The 21788-nt window shown below is 33.7% G+C and overlaps 1 protein-coding gene across 1 annotated transcript; it reads left to right on the top strand.

The window, feature by feature from the left end:
• Positions 1 to 7177: 7177 nt before the first annotated feature.
• Positions 7178 to 17671, top strand: LOC111063656 (receptor-type guanylate cyclase Gyc76C-like; the record flags this gene model as incomplete). Its single annotated transcript, XM_039444503.1, has 3 exons — positions 7178 to 7230; positions 16263 to 16840; positions 17474 to 17671. Coding segments are annotated over exons 2-3 (570 nt in total), but the record flags the coding sequence as incomplete, so codon positions are not given.
• Between the last annotated feature and the right edge of the window lie 4117 nt (positions 17672 to 21788).

Here is a 21788-nt window from a genome sequence, read left to right as displayed (position 1 = left end):
GTGAGGTATGCCAGGGGCTGAAAGATTTATCTGAAGCTATACAGAAGTAGGATAGGGACAACATTCAGTAATTATTACACCACTTTTGTGTGCCTATGTATGCATAAGGATGAATCTTATTAGCTACAAAAAGTGTAAGATCCCAAATGTAATGGAACATCATAGGGTTTCAGAAATAAGGAGGAACACTAATAATAATTTGCACAGGCAGCATGTTTATTACATAGATACTTAACAGTATATAATTACCGTATATAAGCAGGTAAGTACATTAGGAAACTTCAGTCGATTATCAATGGGTTCCACATAATGAACAAACAAACAACGAACTGTAATTGCATATTATGTGTGCAATCCGCAAATGCACTAATACATTTAATTATTCAGCGAATTAATTTGCATTTCTGCAATTCAAAGATTAATGCATAATCAATTGAGGTGTTATTGAACCTGATTGAATGAACGGTGATTATGCTAATCCTAATGTATTACAGTATTAATTAGAAATTGTTTTCAATTATTCAAATTCTGAAATAATTGTTGTGATTGCAGGACTATTTTGCTAGAATTTTCAACAATATTTGAAATTTTTACTTCGATTAAGCTGCGGATAAACAGAATGTTAATAACTTATAGATTCTATTATATTGAACGGAACTTGACAATCACATATGTTCATCATGTGTATGATAAATTATGTTCAATCTAATAGAATCTATAAGGTTTAAGTTATTAACATTTTGTAGAATTTGAATAAGTAATTCTCTTTTATAAATACAGTAGTTTGAATATCTCTGTTCTACTTTGCATGGTTTGAATACCCACTTCTCTCTCTATAGTCACTAAAATATTGGGAATACCACTTTTGAAAATGAGTTCAAGCTATTTGTGATTTGATAAAATATCTTTAATTATTTCCTGATCAGTTTGAAATATTCTTAAAGCTTGTAGATTCCCGAATTGTATAAAGCTTGAGATAGCCGATTGAGACAAAATTAAAAATCTGGTGTGGCGCACTCACACAACTTTCCTTGCCGTTATGAAAATTGATCACCTGACGCTAGTGTTCCCGCGCATCTCAAGTCTACTATTCAAGATTTGAGCCAGCTGGTGGACAGGGCAAAACTCTGGAGACACACATGAGGCTGCTATCTCTTCATAGTGAATGATTTAATAGAATCAACAATAATTGCAATGAATAATCACATTTTCTCGAATTTAAAGCTTATTTCAATTTTAGGTGAAATGGTACTGAACATTAATTGTAGAGATTTTCATGCTCAATCTACTCCACTTGATTTTTTGTTTCCATGTATCTGAAGCCTGATAATTGGGAATCTATCTGCATTGATGGGGCGAAGCTCCTGAAATTTTACAGATATGGGACTTGTGGCAGTTGATAGAGCTTATCGATGACTATTTTAGGTATGAATTTGATCAAAATCGTTGGAGCCGTTTCCGAGGAAAATCACAAAAAACCTGTTTTGACAAACAATTAGCCGCCATCTGAATTGCATTTGATCGAAATTGTTCGTGTCGGATCCTTATAGTGGAAGGACCTTAAGTTCCTAATTTCAAGTCATTCCGTTAATTGGGAGATGAGATATCGTGTACACAGACGCACATACACTCATACACACACACACACACATACAGACCAATACCCAAAAACCAGTTTTTTGGACTCAGGGGACCTTGAAACGTATAGAAATTTAGAAATTGGGGTACCTTAATTCTTTCCAGAAAGCAATACTTTCCTTACCTATGGTAATAGGGCAAGGAAAGTAAAAATTGAAGAAGTTTTGGGCAATAGCCTGTTTTTTCTTTTCAAAATTGTAATAGATCCAAAAAAGTACAAAACAATGTGAAACCACTCAAATTCTACAACAATAGGATAGCGCGTGTGTCCATTAAAATCGCCGAAATGTTTCTATATGTGTGAAGACACATTATGAAGGTATGTGTTTTATAAAGTTTCTGTGTGAAGACACACATATGAACCCATGGTGTACATCACACTCTTGTCTAAAATGAGAATAGGACCTTTGCCAGATAGCTGTCTCAATAGAGCATTCGCGATATAATGGAAGAACAAGACCTCTGATGCTTTCTTTGTTGAGAAAAGATAAATAATATCCTCTTCCTCTAATCGTCTCCAAGTTCAAAGCTCTTTTCAGCTGTAGTCCTCAAATATGTTTATCTTTGTTACAAATTCCATGTCACGCGGGAAAGATTTGTATTTGTCGCCTAAATTATGATATTCATGTTCACTGTAGGAATTGTTGAAATGTAATATACATTTATTAATTTCAACATCAATCATAATACTTTTTGGAACAAAATTAAGAAATTGGACTGTAATAATATTCAAGGCACTATTTTAGGTTGTTACGCAATATCAATCTCTGGTAAACTGAAAGCTTAAACATTTGGCAGCAGAATCTATAGAATTGGTGAAGCCCCATGATTGGCTATTAGTTGTTGACCAATAAAGATTGAGCTCTACTGTCATTCGCCGAGGTGACATTCACTTCATCACGTTCTCATTTGATCAAGAATCAGCCGGGTGAGAGCGTCTCAGTTAGTCGAAATCTCAGTTTCTCAAGCTCTCTTTGCTTTCAGAAAGTCTAATGATACAGTATCTATATTCGAATCATACCGTATATTATTTGAATCAGTAAAAATCTCAGTTCTTCAAGCTCTATTTGCTTCCAGAAAGTCCAATTGATACAGTATCATATATTTGAATCATACCGTATCATATATTTAATCTCATATATTTGAATCAGTAGAAATCTCAGTACTTCAAGCTATCTTTGCTTCCAGAAAGTCCAATTGAGTCCAGTATCATAATTATATTTAAACCATACCGTATCATATATTTGAATGATACTGTATAATATATATATTGGAATGATACCTTATTATCACATTCAAAACTATTAATATTCAAAAACATCATGAAAATTATCAAAAACTTTGGAATATTGTAATTTAAAAGCAAAAACCTGACCTGTAACCTACCCCTTTACCTTTGAAACATTGATAAACAGTTTTAGCAGTTTACAAACGGTGTAGCTGACTTGATGAATTGAACTTCCGTTTCAATCAAGTCGTTTTCAATTAATATCACTCTCTTCCAATCAATATGAACAATTAATCAATAATTGTTTCACGACGTCCATTCTGACTATTGGAATTAACAGTTGAGAAAGTTTGGGCTTTGTTTTGTTACTTTGTGAACTGAATTGATAAAATTTGTATTAATAAGAAATTTGGACTTCGATTTGTTACTTTGTGAACTGAATTGTTAAAATTTGTATTAGTAAGAAGATGGAACAGTTATTAATTCATTGATGATGACCAGAAGCAAAAAGTTTGTTGATAATTTTATATAGGTTGTGGCAGATCAAATCCTGAAGAATCTAATTGTAACAAAGGTACAATAACTGTCAAGATCTGCCAGTTTTATACTGTACTCGTAGTTTTTTCTTATTTTTTATTGTGCATAATATAATTATGACATTGGAGGAAAAAATAGGCTGAGCCTGTACTATTTCTCTCCAAAAATTTAGATAAAAGTTAATTTTGTCCTAAGTTTGAGGTTATGATATCACACACTGATACATAATTGATGCTACATTCATTGATGCTCTTTTACACTTCAATATAATTTTCAGATAGAATTAAACATGTCTTCAGTCATTTCTATCAAGTAAAAATATACTGTGCATTGTTTCATCTAGTAAACATTTCAATGGGTTGTTGCCTCCTCATACATAATGATGCTACATTCATTGATGCTCTTTACACTTCAATATAATTTCAGATAGAATTAAACATGTCTTCAGTCATTTCTATCAAGTAAAAATATACTGTGCATTGTTTCATCTAGTAAACATTTCAATGGGTTGTTGTCCTCTCATACATAATTGATGCTACATTCATTGATGCTCTTTTTACATTCAATATAATTTTCAGATAGAATTAAACATGTCTTCAGTCATTTCTATCAAGTAAAAATATACTGTGCATTGTTTCATTTAGTAAACATTTCAATGGGTTGTTGTCCTCCTCATACATAATTGATGCTACATTCATTGATGCTCTTTTACACTTCAATATAATTTTCAGATAGAATTAAACATGTCTTCAGTCATTTCTATCAAGTAAAAATATACTGTGCATTGTTTCATCTAATAAACATTTCAATGGGTTGTTGTCCTCCTCATACATAATTGATGCTACATTCATTGATGCTCTTTTACACTTCAATATAATTTTCAGATAGAATTAAACATGTCTTCAGTCATTTCTATCAAGTAAAAATATACTGTGCATGTTCATCTAGTAAACATTTCAATGGGTTGTTGTCCTCCTCATACATATTGATGCTACATTCATTGATGCTCTTTTACACTTCAATATAATTTTCAGATAGAATTAAACATGTCTTCAGTCATTCTATCAAGTAAAAATATACTGTGCATTGTTTCATCTAGTAAACTTTCAATGGGTTGTGTCCTCCTCATACATAATTGATGCTACATTCATGATGCTCTTTTACACTTCAATATAATTTCAGATAGAATTAAACATGTCTTCAGTCATTTCTATCAAGTAAAAATATACTGTGCATTGTTTCATTTAGTAAACATTTCAATGGGTTGTTGTCCTCCTCATACATAATTGATGCTACATTCATTGATGCTCTTTTACACTTCAATATAATTTTCAGATAGAATTAAACATGTCTTCAGTCATTTCTATCAAGTAAAAATATACTGTGCATTGTTTCATCTAATAAACATTTCAATGGGTTGTTGTCCTCCTCATTTTGAGCTCTAGCTCTAGAGTGCTCGAGTGCTTAATAGTAGGCCTACTTTACACACAGCATAATAGTACTCAGACATCTCATAGTTTTGTTATCACACTGATTGGTGTCTCCATATTGGATTCTTCTCTCCGTTATGACTGAAATAGTAACAACTAGTTGAAAAAGTATTTCAGATTGTACTTGTCGATAGTTTTTAAAGATTCTAAATCACTTGGAAGGTCGACAAACTTTGTTTCAAGTATACTGTTCAAGAGTTGGTCACAAAGTAGATACTGCTGTATTTGAATAAGCTTCCGGAGATGTCGTGAGAGTGTTTATAATAAGGGTTTTGAGTTGTTGCATTTGTATATACAAGCTCGCTACTATCATAGAGAAACAATAACATAAGTAGATATCCCATGGTATAGGGCGTTTATGTCGCAACTTTTACTGTTATCTCAAGCTGATAGTCCACGTAGTTCTTTTCCGTGAAGCTTTATGACGCTGGTAGTCTCTCATATTGTGCTGTTCATACACTCTTTTCCGGTCGAAACATTAAAAATCGACAGTAATCGGCTTGAGATAACAGTAAAGTTGCGACCATAAACGCCCTATACCATGGGATCTACATGTTTCTCTATGCTACTATGTAGCTTCGTATAATAAGTGTCTGAAGTGTTATTTTTATTGGTTCAGTATAATAATTGACCGAGCGAAGTGATTCAAGTCGACGGTTTGGCATTTCTCAATGTTTAAATGTTTGTATGTTTAAATGTATATATGTGTATTTGTTGCGCATTTACGGCGAAACGCGTTAATAGATTTTCATGAAATTTGACAGGTATGTTCCTTTTTAAATTGCACGTCGACGTATATACAAGGTTTTTTTTGGAAATTTTGAATTTCAAGAATAATATAAAAGGAATAAGGAGCCTCCTTCATACGCCAATATTAGAGTAAAAATCAGACTATAAAATTATTCATCATAAATCAGCTGTCTAGTGGACTATAATACTACCCTTTCAAAAACATCGAACATCTTGAAAATGTATCTTTCTATCAACGTCAGTAGACAGTTGACTATAATACTACCCAAAGACCTTAATGAGATATAATAGACCCATATCTATATATATATCTATATTATAGACCCACAATGCCTATGCCTTCCCAATGATAGCTTTTACTTGAAATTGAAGGCCGCCATTGGGTATTTTAGTACGAGATAATATTATATGTATATATTTGTAATACTATAGATTACAAAGGCATTAGTATATAATAATCTTATAGGTTGCCCCCTCAATGGCCGATTTCAATTCCAAGAACGACACTAGCGCTGCATGTGAGTCTATGCATCTTTAAGGTCTTTGATACTACCCGTTCAAAAACATCGAACATCTTGAAAATGTATTTTTCCATCAACGTTGTAGACAGTTGCAGCCAGACCTGATAACAGGGCTCACACTCACATTCCGGGACGACACGTCACTGTACGATAGGACAGAAAGCTCTACGTTTATTTAGGATTTTTTCTAGACATTTTAAATTGATAAATTATTATTATTGTGTTTTTGAGAAAACATAACAACAGGTCAATGTAACTTATTGAGCGCGAGGTCTACTGTTCACAGAACTTCTAGTTAATGTACGTCCAAATGCTTCTGTTCCACAGAAATCTCCGACTCCGTAAAAGTACAGTCAACAAATTTAAATCATTACCATCCTTTTTGAAGCATGCTTTGCGACTTTCTAGACAGTCCATTCACCCCTCTTTCTCCTCCAATATCTTCTTCTATCTTTTAAATGGATACTACACCAAACTCATCAAACCAGAAAGAATATAATTGACATGGATCAAATTTTCATTAATAATATCCATAAATGGCAAGTTTTCTAAGGCCCGGTTGCTTAAAAGCCTCTTAAATATTAATCATGATTGAATGCCAAGAGGATCAATTGTGGAAACGCCCTCTTTTCGAAAAAGCCTTCTCTGATTGGTTCTCGTGAAATCAATCACGGTTAAAATGTAACCGGCTGTTGTGCAACCGGACCTAAATATAATTATATACATAATATAATTATGACATGCAGGAAAAACTAGTCTGTACCTTTTCTCTTCCAAATTTTTACAAAAAAGTTGCTGTTGTCCAAAGTAACCTACTAATATAATGTATTGAAAGAATTTATTAAAAGAAAGAGAGTATTGAATGTAAAACTTCAAGTCAGTAACATATAAATTGCATCAATCGATCATGCTTGAAATTCGACAGGCTTTTGTGTAACCGAGTCTATGTGTTTTTGTTATATATATATATATGTGTTTTGATATATATGTTACTTAATTTTTTTTTTTAATTTCAGGTGTACCACCCGAAGAACGCGATGGACCATTATCTTCTGCTGGTACACAGGTTGGTATTTTTAATATTCACTATCATCAATTTTATTCTAAATATTAGAAATATTCAGAATAATATTCAAACCATCTAACTGTTCTAGTTGTCGGTATTGCATTAAGTAATTCAGACTCTAATTATTTATAAATTCAAGTCTAGAATTCCCTGTAAAAACTCCTCCATATTAAAGGTTTATCAGTGAAGATCACTCTTGTTATACTATCAATTACTGATAGCCTTATCTCATAATTGCAGAATCTATTTTCAATAAATTTTCAACTAGAATGAGAAGACTAGATGTTGTCTAACCTCAGATCTATTGAAAAACGAGATACCGTTTCTAGTTGTTACACCATAATAAATCTCTGGTAAACTAGAACTTCAAGTAAAGAACAGGTGTATTTACACTAACGGTGGAGCACTGCTATTGGTGGAAGCCGTGACCTATCAAGGTGAACACTTGCGATTGGCCCAGACAAGCCCCTCCCCAATTGGCGGCTCAGACAAAACGGTTCGCATCGCCATTCTTTGTTTGTCTCCGTTCACCTTTACTTGTAGTTATAGTTTACCACAGATTGATAATGGTGTAACAGCCGAAACCTTTTCTTGTTTTTTAATACATCTGTTGTTAGACAACATCTAACATCTCGTGACAGTTGCACAACAGCCGGTTTAATTTTAACCGTGATTAATTCCACGAGAGCCTATCAGAGGAGCCGTCTTTTCAAAAATGCCTTCTCTGACTGTTCTCGTGAAAAAAAATGCATAACCGGGCCCTAGGCTTTTTATCTAGTATGTAATATCGGGGCACCGAGCTTCGCTCATTATTTTGCCCTATTACCATAGGTAAGGAAAGTATTGCTTTCCGAAAAAAATTAAGGTACCCCAATTTCTAAATTTCTATACATTCATACGTTCCAAGGTCCCCTGAGTCCAAAAAAGTGGTTTTTGGGTATTGGTCTGTATACAGGGTGATTCAAAATTATGGTAAAGTAATTCAATACGTGATAGTAGAGGTAAAAATAAGAGAAAAAGTTCATATAAACATATATCCATAAACGCTTCATTAGCGAGCTATACAGAGTGAAAGATTTTGCCCGGAATTCAGTTCCTCTGGTGAAATACACCGATGCTGAATTGTTTGGCGACTAGTTTTTGAGAAACTTATGCTGGATTCATATGGAAAATATCTGAAAAATTGAATAAAACTAGTCTGGGAGCTGTAGTGTGAGTATTTTTGAGAAAAAAGTTGAAATATGCAAAAAATCTAAGTGGGAAAAACACAGGACTTCTACGTTTGATGGCCCAATAACTTTCTTTAATGACCAGTAAATAAATAATTCCTCGCAATAAAAATTGTAGAGAATTTAATTCTGAAAAGAATGATGTAAGCTGTGTTAACTAAATTTAAATAAAAGTTGGATAAAATGTATTCTTATGTAGTAAATTACACCACAAAAATTTGCTGTTTTATGATGAGAGAACTAATAACTCATAGGTTGTAGCTGATTGCAAATAAAACATGGATTTTGATAACAGCTGATTTATTATGTTTCAAATAAGAAAATATTTAAAAGAAATTATCAGCTGAAAATTATTTTCAGAAATATTTTAGCTCACTGTTGAAAAAAAAAGACAAACTGTAAGTCAGGTCTACTGTAACCACGCTGTGTTTTTTATTTAATCTATTAACCAGTTATTAGTAACCATTCCACTTCGCTTTTGTGTTGAGTGTTAACTTTTTAAAAAATGGCAGGTAATCTTAGACATTATTCATACTTCGAATTAGCTGACATGCGTTTAATGTATGGAATGGGACACTACTGTAATAGTACTGAAGCAAGATGTTTGTATCAAGATAACTTTCCTAACCGAGTATGTCCAAGTTCAAGGTTTTTTGCCACTATTCATCAACGTCTGTCTGAAACAGATTCTTTGATATCCAAAGAGCACATTTATGCAGGCAGACCCTGATCTACTATGACTGTTGAGTTAGAAGAACAAGTTCTTAATGAAATTCATGAACATGCAGAGAAGAGCACAAGAGAATTGTCAGTGCAGTTAAATGTCAATCAATCTAACATTTGGAGGATACTAAAATAGCAACAATCACATCCATACCACCTCCAGAAAGTTCATACTCTATTGCCACGAGACTGAATTCCCCATGCTGGTATTTGCCGATGGTTTTTAGTAAAACTTGTTTACCCAAACTTTTTAACAACCGTTTTATTTACCGACAAGGCACACTTTACAAGAACAGCTATCGTTAACGTCCACAACCAACAAATTTGGGCAGCTGAGAATCCTCATGCCATCAATCCTAATCTTCCACATCAGTTTTCAGTAAACATTTGGGCAGGAATCATAGATCATCTACTTCTGTTCGAGCTTCCTCCCAGGCTTAATGGCATAATCTACTAGTCTTTTGGTATAAGTTTAATGTCATTATTTAGATATGCTACTTTCATATAAAAAAAAACTTTTCATGAAAAACCGAATATTTTATTTGCAATCAGCTACAACTTATGAGTTATTAGTTCTCTCCTCATCAAAACAGCAATTTTTTGTGGTGTAATGTACTACATAAGAATACATTTTATCCATCTTTTATTTGAATTTAGTTTACACAGCTTACATCATTCCAGAATTAAATTCTCTACAATTTTCATTGCGAGGAATTATTTGTTTACTGGTCATTAAAGAAAGTTATTGGGCATCAAACGTAGAAGTCTGTGTTTTTCTACTTAGATTTTTTGCATATTTCAACTTTTTTCTCAAAAACTACTCACACTACAGCTCCCAGACTAGTTTTATTCAATTTTTCAGATATTTTCCATATGAATCCAGCATAAGTTTCTCAAAAACTAGTCGCCAAACAATTCAGCATCGGTTTATTTCACCAGAGGAACTGAATTCCGGGCGAAATCTTTCACCCTGTATAGCTCGCTAATGAAGCGTTTATGGATATATGTTTATATGAACTTTTTTCTTATTTTACCTCACTATCACGTATTGAAATATTTTACCAAAATTATGAATCACCCTGTATATATATATATATGTGTGTGTGTGTGTGTGTGTGGTGGGTGTGGTGTGTGTTGTGTGTGGTGTGTGTGTGTGTGTGTGTGTGTGTGTGCGCGCGCGTCTGTGTACACGATATCTCATCTCCCAATTAACGAATGACTTCAAATTTGGAACTTAAGGTCCTTACAATATAAGGATCCGACACAAACAATTTCGATTCAAGATGGCGGCTAAAATGATGGAAATGTTGTCAAAAACAGGTTTTTTCGCGATTTTCTCGAAAACGGCTCCAACGATTTTGATCAAATTTATACCTTAAATAGTCATTGTTAAGCTCTATGAACTACCACAAGTCTAATATCTGTAAAAATTTCAGGAGCTCCGCCTCATTTATGCAAAGTTTGATTTTAGATTTCCAATTATCAGGCTCCAGATACAATTTGAACAAAAAATTTCAAGTGGAAAAGATTCAGCATGAAAATCTCTACAATTAATGTTCTGTAACATTTTCACCTAAAATTGAAAATAAGCTCGAAATTCGAGAGAATGTTATTATTTATATTGCAAACTGTTGTCAACTGTTGATTCTATTAAATCATTCACTATGAAGAGATAGCAGACTCCGCGTATCTCCAGCGTTATTCTCCTGTCACCAGCTGGCTAAGATCTTTGAATAGTAGACTTGAGAATGATGTGCTTGCACACTAGCGTCAGGTATCAATTTTCATAACGGCAAGGAAAGTTGTGTGAGTGCGCCACACCAGATTTTTATCTATAATTGATAAACTGAACACAATTCTCTAAAATGATCGTGTTTATATTTCACAGCTGGCTATATGTCATCTTATGAATTTCGGGTATGTGATCTTTTGATTTTTCACCTACTCACTCGCTCGCTGTTACTATCCACATACGACGAAAGTCTCAGCTGTTTCAGTCAAGGATGAATATTATCCTTTTAATGTTGTTCAGCGAGTTTTCCCAAGGATGAGACCTAGTGCAATCGATTTTTTATATAATTCATAAACCTACTATGTTCCAAATCTCGTGAAAATCGTTAGAGCCGTTTTCGAGATCCGTTGAACATAAATAACCAGATATAAATATAAATATCCAGATATAAAAATACAGAAATAGCTCGCTTAATATAATAGGATAACTACTATGTACCAGAATATCACCTTCACAACTAATATGATTGAATTTTCAACTCAGTAAATGGACTCTTATTTTCATATACAGTTTTGAGAAACTCATGGGCATGTAAATGTATGGTGAATAAGAATTGAAAGAAATTTTGAACTGTGTTGCATCATTATTTTCAAAAATTCCCTGTCACTCACGGATCTGAAGGTATCTAATGAATGATTCCACCTAAGCGTATCATTTAGGCCTACTGCTCTAAATACCTTCTTCTACATGCGAATTTTTTCCCTGCGACATGCAATAGCCGTATCAGAAGCTGTCTACAAAAATTTACATACACGAACATAGATAGCCTACCTGAAGAATATAAGAATGGAACAAGTTTAAATTAATTAAGTTTGGAAACAAACTGCTTACTGCATAATGATTCTATGGCTTAACAAGTGAATATCTTCTTTTAATTGGATAAGTTGCTTAGCATAAGAGAGCCCACCGTGATGGTCTGATTGTTCTAATCCAACTCATTGTTTATATACTATGCTGTGAATATTATTTGTTGAGAGTCAACTAATAGTGGGTAGGTTTGTGATTTTGTATTCAATTTTTTTAAATAAGTGTAATATTTTCCAAGTTTTTTATTCATTGTGATACATTCTTTGATTCATTTGAAGTATAATGTCAACCTTCAAAATTCAAAATCTTCAAATCATTATTCCTGGACCAAAATTCAAGTATCGAAGCAGTGTGTGATATTATAACCTCAACCTTTTGACCTAACTTTCTATCAAAATTTTTGGAGAGAAATAGTACAGGCTCAGCCTAGTTTTTCCTTCAATTTCATTTATTATATTATGATTGTAGTATTTTGTACAATAAATAAATGAATGAAATAAATAGTCTAAAATTTAGTATACTGTGAATTTATAATGAGTGGCTCAAAATTAAAATTCACTGAATTCGATCTTCTTCCATAAAATTAATCTTTATCATCTTAGCTCAACTATCCTTGGACCTTCCTATAGTGAGGAACTCACACTGGAGAGAGATAGAAGAACATCGTTGCCGATTCTCTGTCTTGCCACTGCCCTCTCTATATAGGATAGCTGATACCAAAATATTTGATGTAGTTTTTCTGTAATTTTGTGAAGTGAACAACTACAAGATTTAACCTATTTCGGACTATGTGTAACCTTATCTAAATTTGGGAGAGGAATAGCACAAGGTTACCTTATTTTTTCTCTCCCTATCATTTTTATGATGTAGGGTACTTATTGTATGAATCAATCAATTTATATAAAAGCGAAATGGCACTCACTCACTGACTGACTGACCGACTCACTCACTCGCTCACTCGCAGAACTAAAAATCTACCGGACTAAAAAAAAAAAAAAAAAAAAAAAAAATTGAAGAACTAAGGGTACCCACACTTAGGCAGTTATATGTGATAAAGATTGTTTCGCATTTAAATAAAAATATAAGTAATTTAGAAATACACCATACCAAACACGACCAGCAGTATCAAACATTTTTAATATAAATTTTATTAAGTTAGTGGTGTGTAGACACCAATTCTCTTATTTTTGTAATATATTTTCGAACAAATTTCCAATTATTTTCATAAATACAAAAATTACTAAAAAACTTCTTAAAGAAATAAATATATGGGTTGAACAGAATATTTATTATAGACTACGGTACCTAAATTCTAATAGTTTCATAATTTCGTTACCAGTTCCATTTTGGTTATGTGTTGATATGAGGTTTCTTGTTTTTGTCATTGTACTACCTATGGATTTTGTTACTTTTAATTTCTTTATTTATATAATTTAATTCCTGTATGAACTCACAGCCAGCGCACAAGTTTACTTTGATGGCTGTGCCAAGTATGTGTAAAAATGTATTTCATCTCATTATTTGTATTGTACATTGCAAATAAATATTCTTATAATTCTTATAATCTTGTTTATAATAATAAATTATATTTCTTTCATTCATCAGGAAAATATATTGGTCAATGATAAATAATTAATTTTCATTATTGAGAATATTTTGTTAATTGATTATATTTCTACATTGTTTGAAAAAGAACTGGCACCATTGCAGAGCAAGAAAAGGATAGCGCTATCTGCTTTGTCGAATGATAGACAAGGATATAGTGAGGTCCACGTTATAATGGCAGTGGTATTGCTATCCTAGTCTATCATTCAACAAAGCGTGTAGCTCTATCTCTTTCTCGGTTTGCTCTGTTGACAGATTGGCTTTTAACAATGTAGAATTGATAATCAATTAACAAAATATTTCATCTTAATATTATGAAAAAAATCTATGAGGAAGTTATTGAAAAATATAATTTCTTGCCTAATAAAATATAATTGATTATTTTAAATGAGAATGAAAAGTTAACGTAACATCAATAAACCTGTATCAGCTACCGTCTATAGAAGGCATTGACAAGACAGTGAGGATCGGCAACTGTTCTCCTATCTTTTTCCACTGCCATTATAATGTGGACCTCACTATAGCAACACCAGGTAATCAAATACTGGCATTATAACGATCGCTTCTATTAAATCGACCCAATGATAGGAGATTTCATAATGCTTCTAAGATTTATGAAATTCGCATGAGATGAGCTATGATGAATGTAATGTATTTTTCAATGGCTAGAAACATAATTGTTTCTAGAGTTTTTTGTTTGTGGGATTGCATCTCTCTTAAATCTGCAGGGTAAAAAAACTGTTTTTTCTGATGCTACTCTTTTTGACAGAGTTTTCTTATAAAAATGTCAAAAATGGGATGACATCCAACTACTGCCCTAAAAGAACAACCAAATTACAATGCAAATGAAGGATTCTAATTAATTAAGTTGTGGACTTTGCTTTGAGCCATGAGCCACGACTGCTATCAAAACGAGATGGTAGAGTGATTCCAAAGTATTTATTTACTCCGTACAAGAAAATGACGAACATTTCCTGAGATCTGAGCTCCTCTTTAAAATGATGCCAGACTGAATTCTTTGACGCAGATATATGGGGGCGTGCGAGCGCGCGTGTGTGTGTGTGTGAGTGTGCACTCAAGGCCCTTTGTAGATCATTTTCACGTGAGGAACTTGAAATGTGTGCTTGGAAAATCGCCTTTTCCGCACCGGGAAAGCTCTATACCTTCCGGTGAATGTAGTTTCTCCAGTATATAACGTTGTTTCAGCAGGTACCTCATTGCTTTTAGTCTCTTGCTGTACTGTGAATTACGTTGTTAATTGAAACTGGGGCCCTGCCTTTCTCCTTGTGTACTATACTCACTATAGTTTATAATGTTGGGAGACTCATGGCGTCTCAATTATCAACAATCAAATTCTGTGATTAAGTAAATAAGGGAAAATAATGAGATACTTGAGTAGTCATCAAATTAATTCTATGGATTGGATTCTTTAGAATTGAATTTATTTCTTTATTGTCATTAAACACATAGTGCAATAGACATAGTCATCAGGAAACAAAACATTTATACAATAGTCACACAGACAAATACAATTCATAGATTCTTAAAATTCCTTGAATTTACTTTAAATTACTTTCTTGTATTTATAAAATAGAATTATAGTACCCTTTGAAATTAATAAAATAATATTATAACTGTCATAATTTGTATTCTTATTCTATTAATTCCAAAGGGTACTATAATTATTCTATTCTATAAATACAACTCATAAAATAAACTGACTTGAAAATGTCACAACCACTTTGAGTTTCTTAATTTTTTCTACATTTTTAAGAACTCTAAAGCTGGATTCGCTCTCAACAGTGACAGTAAAAAATGATTCCCAAGTGTTCTAATTTGACTATTCCCATTCAGCGAGTATGAATAATCCCTTTTGAACTTGTGGGAATTATATGTTCACTGTCACTGTCATGTGCGAATCCAGCTTATTAGACTTCTTCAAATTTTGCAGCAATGATACTGCAGTGATATTTTACTGGAATAAATTATAGATGATTGTGCAACAAGTGTGCAGAAGGGTTGTTGTTTTTCAAGGTTTATATTTTATCATTGAATTTAGCAATTATCCAGTTTGGTCAAATTTAATTTCTGCTGTATGTTCCCCAACCCCTCAGGGGCTCCTTAATCCTTTTAAAATTGATGAATTACCGTTTGCCAACTTTCATGGGAAAGAATGCTAACCTTTAACTGATGCCCGAAGGGAGGATCCTGATACAGAGACAGTAGTAGAATCAACTAAGCACCCACTACCTGTAATGGGAACACAGAGTTGATATTTCCTTGTACATTTCAGCTCTAGATATCTCAAATTCTGAATTATCAGAGCATCTAGTAGTTGCTACTAATATCACAATGTGCATGCTTTCTTATTACAGCATGCAGCTGGATTAGTTGATGATAATATATATTTAATTTTGTTATCAACTTTTTAGTATCAGCTACTTGTATCTACATAAAAATTGAGAATCAATGTACCCTTCTTTCAAATTTATTTTATTCCTCACAACATGTTTCAATGTATAATGAGTCAATTAAATCAAAGCTACCAAACTGAATGATCAGTGTGAAGATCCAAGTCATTTTCAAGCAAATGCTAGGATATGAGTCAGCTGTTTTTTGTATTGCTAGAACCAATGACTATAGTCTAGTCTATAGAACTATTGTTCTAGTCAATAGATTCAAGTTTTATTCAATCTACCCAATTTCATTTTCAAGGGAGTGTGTAGAATAAATACTATCACTAACCATTTATTGTTTATGGTCATGTGTTCGTATATACATATGATTTATTCTCTAGAACTGTAAATTTTATCAGAAATGTTTCTTTGTAATGATTTGGTTGAGAGTGGATCATGATGTGTCTGTTTGTTTGCTAGGTGAAGAGGTGAGGTGGTCGGCGGCTGGCCATGAGCCGCAGCCGCGGACCAATCAGACTGAAGCCGCTGCCCGTTGCTGCCGCCCCACAGCTGCTGCTACTGCTGCCGCTGCTACTGCTCGCCTGCCACTGTCAGCAGCTACTTGCCGCATTGCCACTGTCCCCCCCGCCCACCACCAACCCCGATCCACCCTCACCACCGCCAAAATGGTAGCTGTTGCCACCAGGCCTGATAAAATGGCAATGTACAAAGTGGCGCCCAATGTGGGGCCATTTGACCACAAATCAGCACCCAATGTGGGACCATTTGACCACAAATTAGCAACCAATGTGGGACCATTTGATCATAATATGGCTCCCAATGTGGGACCACTCGACCAAAAAATGGGACCATCCGACCCCAACATCACCATTATAGACAACCTGGACACTACACCTGTTAACACCACCAAAGTGTCTCCAAACACCAAGAGGCAACCCATTGACCTCACTGTTGGCTACCTGACAGCAATCAAGGGTGATGTCAAGGATCGCCAAGGGCTGGCTGTGTCTGGAGCCCTTACCATGGCCTTGAAAGAGGTAAGTTTTTGTTGATTTGTTATCCAACCCATTAGACTGTTAAAAAGATTGGGATAGGAACCTTTTTTGGTTCAAGCTTGTGATGTAATTCTCTCCCAAAGAGAAGGGTGATGTAATTGATTGCCAAGGATTGGCTCTGTCTGGAGCTCTTACATTGGCCATCAAGGAGGCAAGTCTTTATTGAATAAAAAATATGACACCTAACCCATTAGAATTCTATATAGATTGGGATAGGAACAGTTTTAGTTTTAGACCTGTAATGCCTCCTCAAGATTTTGATAATTTCACATGATAGAATAAAATGAATCAATTAATTCTCCAATGAAGAATTTTAATAGGATTTTGACACTAGAAAATGATATAAATGCCCTGAACTATTCATGTGTTATATTACATATAAATGTGTCATAACAAGGGTACCCGTAATCTCCAGTAATCAATCAAAGAATTTTATTGTCTTTCAAGATTACATGGATATTGAAACACAATAGAGTATTTCAAGTACCCTTTCATTTTATAACACAAAAAGTACATTCTATTTTGTTTTAATACTTTCAGTAGCCAAATTCATTGATTTTATAGAGGGCACTAGTGATTTGTTCAATAATTGAAGAATTCCTTGATGTTTGACAGGTTAATGACTCACCAGACCTGTTGCCAGATGTTCGTCTAGTCCTGCGCTGGAACGACACAAAGGGTGACACAGTGCAAACCACCCGCGCCATGACAGACATGATCTGTGATGGAGTGGCCGCCTTCTTCGGGCCAGAGGCATCCTGCTATGTTGAGGCCATCATTTCGCATGCCCGAAACATACCTATGATTAGTTATGTAAGTAATTATTCAGTATTTAATTATTATTAACCATCTTTGATTGGTCAAAATTTGTTTGTTGAATCCATATGCATATATATTCTATTTATATATTCTCTACATATATATTCCATCCTATTTATAAATAGTTTATTTCACTTGCTACATTCATCCTAAAGTTGTTTCACCTCATAAGCTATAATAAGTATGATATGATTTTATGATTTGATTATTGGATCTCATCCTTAGGCTGGCCACTTAGGTAATGTTTCACATGTTCAATACATCTGTAAAGTTGAAACTCTGAATCTTAGATACTATGGCTTCAATGTACGGTAGGTCTGCAGGCAAAACATCACTGTACAGGTGAAGATTGTAGCTTTTGTGTGCTCTTTCAGGTTAGGTGTACTCGAAGTCTGTTCATCTGACAGTCGTATTGGAAATGTAAAAAATTACTTTTATTAGCTATCCTTTATAGCCTACTGACCTAAAGGTAGCCTATCTCTCATTTGCTGTTTCATTAGACATAAATCAACTGTTTTATAGAGTTTATGAATAAGATGAAATCTACAATTATTATTTAACGAAAGTCCTAAATAAATGCTGTAAATCACCCCGAAGACTTCTGCTACTGCAGACATTGACAACTGGGTTAACAGCTAGATGGAAATTCGATGAGAACTACTATCCAAAAATTATTTGCCAGCCCGGGTATCGAACCGGTACCTCCAAATTGCTAGTCAGGAATGCTTACCCTTACACCAAAAACTGACAATCTCTGGATAGCAGCGCTCATTTTATACGAAGCCATAGCGGCCAACCAGTTTACAGATGGAATTAAATAGAGGATGCATTTATTCAAATGCTAATTAATATACAATTATATAACGAAAATCCTAAATAAATGCTGTAAATCACCCCGAAGACTTCTGCTACTGCAGACATTGACAACAGGGTTAACAGCTCGATCAGGGTTAACATTGAATTTCCATCTAGCTGTTAACCCTGTTGTCAACAGACATTGACAACAGGGTTAACAGCTCGATCAGGGTTAACATCGAATTTCCATCTAGCTGTTAACCCTGTTGTCAACAGACATTGACAACAGGGTTAACAGCTCGATCAGGGTTAACATCGAATTTCCATCTAGCTGTTAACCCTGTTGTCAACAGATATTGACAACAGGGTTAACAGCTCGATCAGGGTTAACATCGAATTTCCATCTAGCTGTTAACCCTGTTGTCAACAGACATTGACAACAGGGTTAACAGCTCGATCAGGGTTAACATGGAATTTCCATCTAGCTGTTAACCCTGTTGTCAACAGACATTGACAACAGGGTAACAGCTCGATCAGGGTTAAAATCGAATTTCCATCTAGCTGTTAACCCTGTTGTCAACAGACATTGACAACAGGGTTAACAGCTCGATCAGGGTTAACATCGAATTCCATCTAGCTGTTACCCTGTTGTCACAGACATTGACAACAGGGTTAACAGCTCCGATCAGGGTTAACATCGAATTTCCATCTAGCTGTTAACCCTGTTGTTCAATGTCTGCAGTTAGCAGAAGTCTTCGGGGTGATTTACAGCATTTATTCAGGATTTGTGTGTTAAATAATCATGTATTTTAATTAGCATTTGAATAAATGCATTCTCTATTTAATTCATCTGTAAGATGAAATCAGTTAAGCTGCGTTTGCACCAAAGTTATTAACAAAATGTTTATTTTTCCGTCCTTACAGATTCAATTAGATTGAACGGAACTTGACAAACTTATATGCTCATCGTGTTTATGATAAGTTATGCTCAATCTAATTGAATCTATAAGGACGGACAAATACACATTTTGTTAATAACTTGTGTAAACTCAGCGTTATCCATTAATGTCAGTTTTTGAGTTATGTCTTATTAATGACGTCTGTTAGTTGAAAAAATATATAAAGTTCCCGTTTGGTATTATTTTTCAACTATCAAATTAAGTAACCCTGAAGAAATACGTTTTCAGAAATGATGTGAGTCTGATGGTTTTGAATGTATTAAAAAGTTCAGATACCGGTAAGCACGATACAGTATTAATCATCACATCATTTTCAAGTGTTGGAGCTTATTTTTCTCAAGTAGTTGAGTATATTAGGTCTATAACAGAAATTTCAAGTTTTGAATAAACTTCTAATGTATTCACAGTTATGTTGATGTTACTATGTCTCAGTTCACAAGTCGTCAAATATACTGAATGTTTTCATTGCGCATTAACTTGCTCCAAGTTTACCAGATCTGGTTGACTAACTACCAAGTTTACAAGTAAAGCAACTTGTGGTTCAAGACTTTTGCATTCAATGTAGGCTACACTCGTCACTTCAAATGGGTTATATGTTTTGTGAGCAGTGTAGTTGATTCAAATGAAAATATTGTAGAGCTACCCAAAAAGAGAATAATTATTCAGATAGAGAATCTTTTGTAGGTTTATCATTATGGGGTGATAATGTGTTTATTACATGAAATCATTATCCTCAACAATTCAACTTTTCCGTATCAAATGTCTTACCTACATGTTTTGTGAGCAGTGTAAAATTTAGTTTTTAAATCATAAATTGCTTTTCGAGTGGCTGGTTTTGAGATCTTTCTATTGTTTGACAGAGTTTTTCGATTCTACTTGATTTAATTCTACTTTGTGACTTTAAACTATTGCTTTGACTTTATTATTTTGTAATTTTATTACCATGACTTTGTCAATTACCTATATTGGTCTATTAATAATAAAATCTATTTATTTATTTATTATTATTAGTTGATTCAAATAAAAATAATATTGTGAAGCTTCCTGAATAAAGAATTATTTAGTTGAATATTTCTTTGTAGGTTTATCATGATTGAAGGGGTGATAATAGGTTTATTACATGAAATCATTAGGTACCCTCAATAATTCAACTTTTCGTAGCTTTTTTTTGCATAATTTGTTATAATTGGCTCCATCATGATGAACACGGGAGAATGCCTGTCAAGTCGTGTTCACACTGAAGAAATGTTCGACATATATGTTCGGAAAACATGTTTGTTGAGGAGCTGAGGGACAAACATTTTGAAAAGTTTGGACAATCATTGTTTGTCAAACAAAAAATTACTGTTTTTCCAAACATTTTCAGAGTTGACAGCTGTAAAACATAAAACCTGTTCTTCCCACTTACAAATATTTTGTAAGTGACTTTGTTGGTGACTGGCCACGGGCAAACATTGTTTGTCAAACATAATAAAATTTGCCCAAACTGTTTCAACAAACATGTTTGTCGAACATTTGTTCAGTGTAGACACGGCTTAACTTTTCACCTGGATTGTATATATTGTCTCTGAATAAATAAATAAATCAAAAGCTATGTTCGAATAAATAAGACTCAAAAGCAAGCCTCAATAGTATTCCAACGAAAATGTTATTAAATGTTTCACAAGATAAAATAATTCCTTCAACGACAATGACTACATTATTAAATTCAAACACACCGTCCTGTCTCAGTTGAATTGTATTCGGTCGCTAATTTTAGAATAGTTATCACTTTTTGAGTTTTTTGTGCGGTGACCCGTGGCCGGTTTAGAGGAGTAAAAGAGTGAGAGAGCGTGAGAGGGGGATCACATTGGTCCACTCATTTAAGAAGACGACATTTGGCAGAAGATGTCATTTGGCATTTGTGAGCTGACTTCTCGGCCAAAAATATGCAGCTAACGTTTTTGCAAAATTGTCCGTAAACAGAGCATGACTCCTATTTGTAACCATAACAATGTAGTGTACTTGTCAATTATTATTAGTAATTTGATAGCAATTGAATTGTTGCAATCTCTTATGCCAATAGATAAATGACTCTCATTTTGAGAAGAATTGAAAAGTCGCACATAACCTTTATTTGGACAATTTATTTTATGAAATTGGGATGAAAAGAAGTTTTGGACTGTAGTCTGTTTCTTTGTTCTTAAGTTGATTGTAAATTATGAATAAATAAATAAACTTAACTGTATTTTCATCGTATTTTACAGATTAAATCAAGAATTTTTAAGAATTATACTAGAAGCTAAGAATTTATTCTTTAGAGTATGAATAAAATACAGTATTATTCTTTATGTATGCTAATCAGCTGTATTTTCCTC

This window comes from Nilaparvata lugens, unplaced genomic scaffold (assembly GCF_014356525.2).
Source record: "Nilaparvata lugens isolate BPH unplaced genomic scaffold, ASM1435652v1 scaffold4834, whole genome shotgun sequence".
In the NCBI taxonomy this organism is placed as follows: Eukaryota; Metazoa; Arthropoda; class Insecta; order Hemiptera; family Delphacidae; genus Nilaparvata; species Nilaparvata lugens.
Note: the sequence above shows the minus strand (reverse complement) of the source record. Positions and strands in the feature narration are given on the sequence as shown.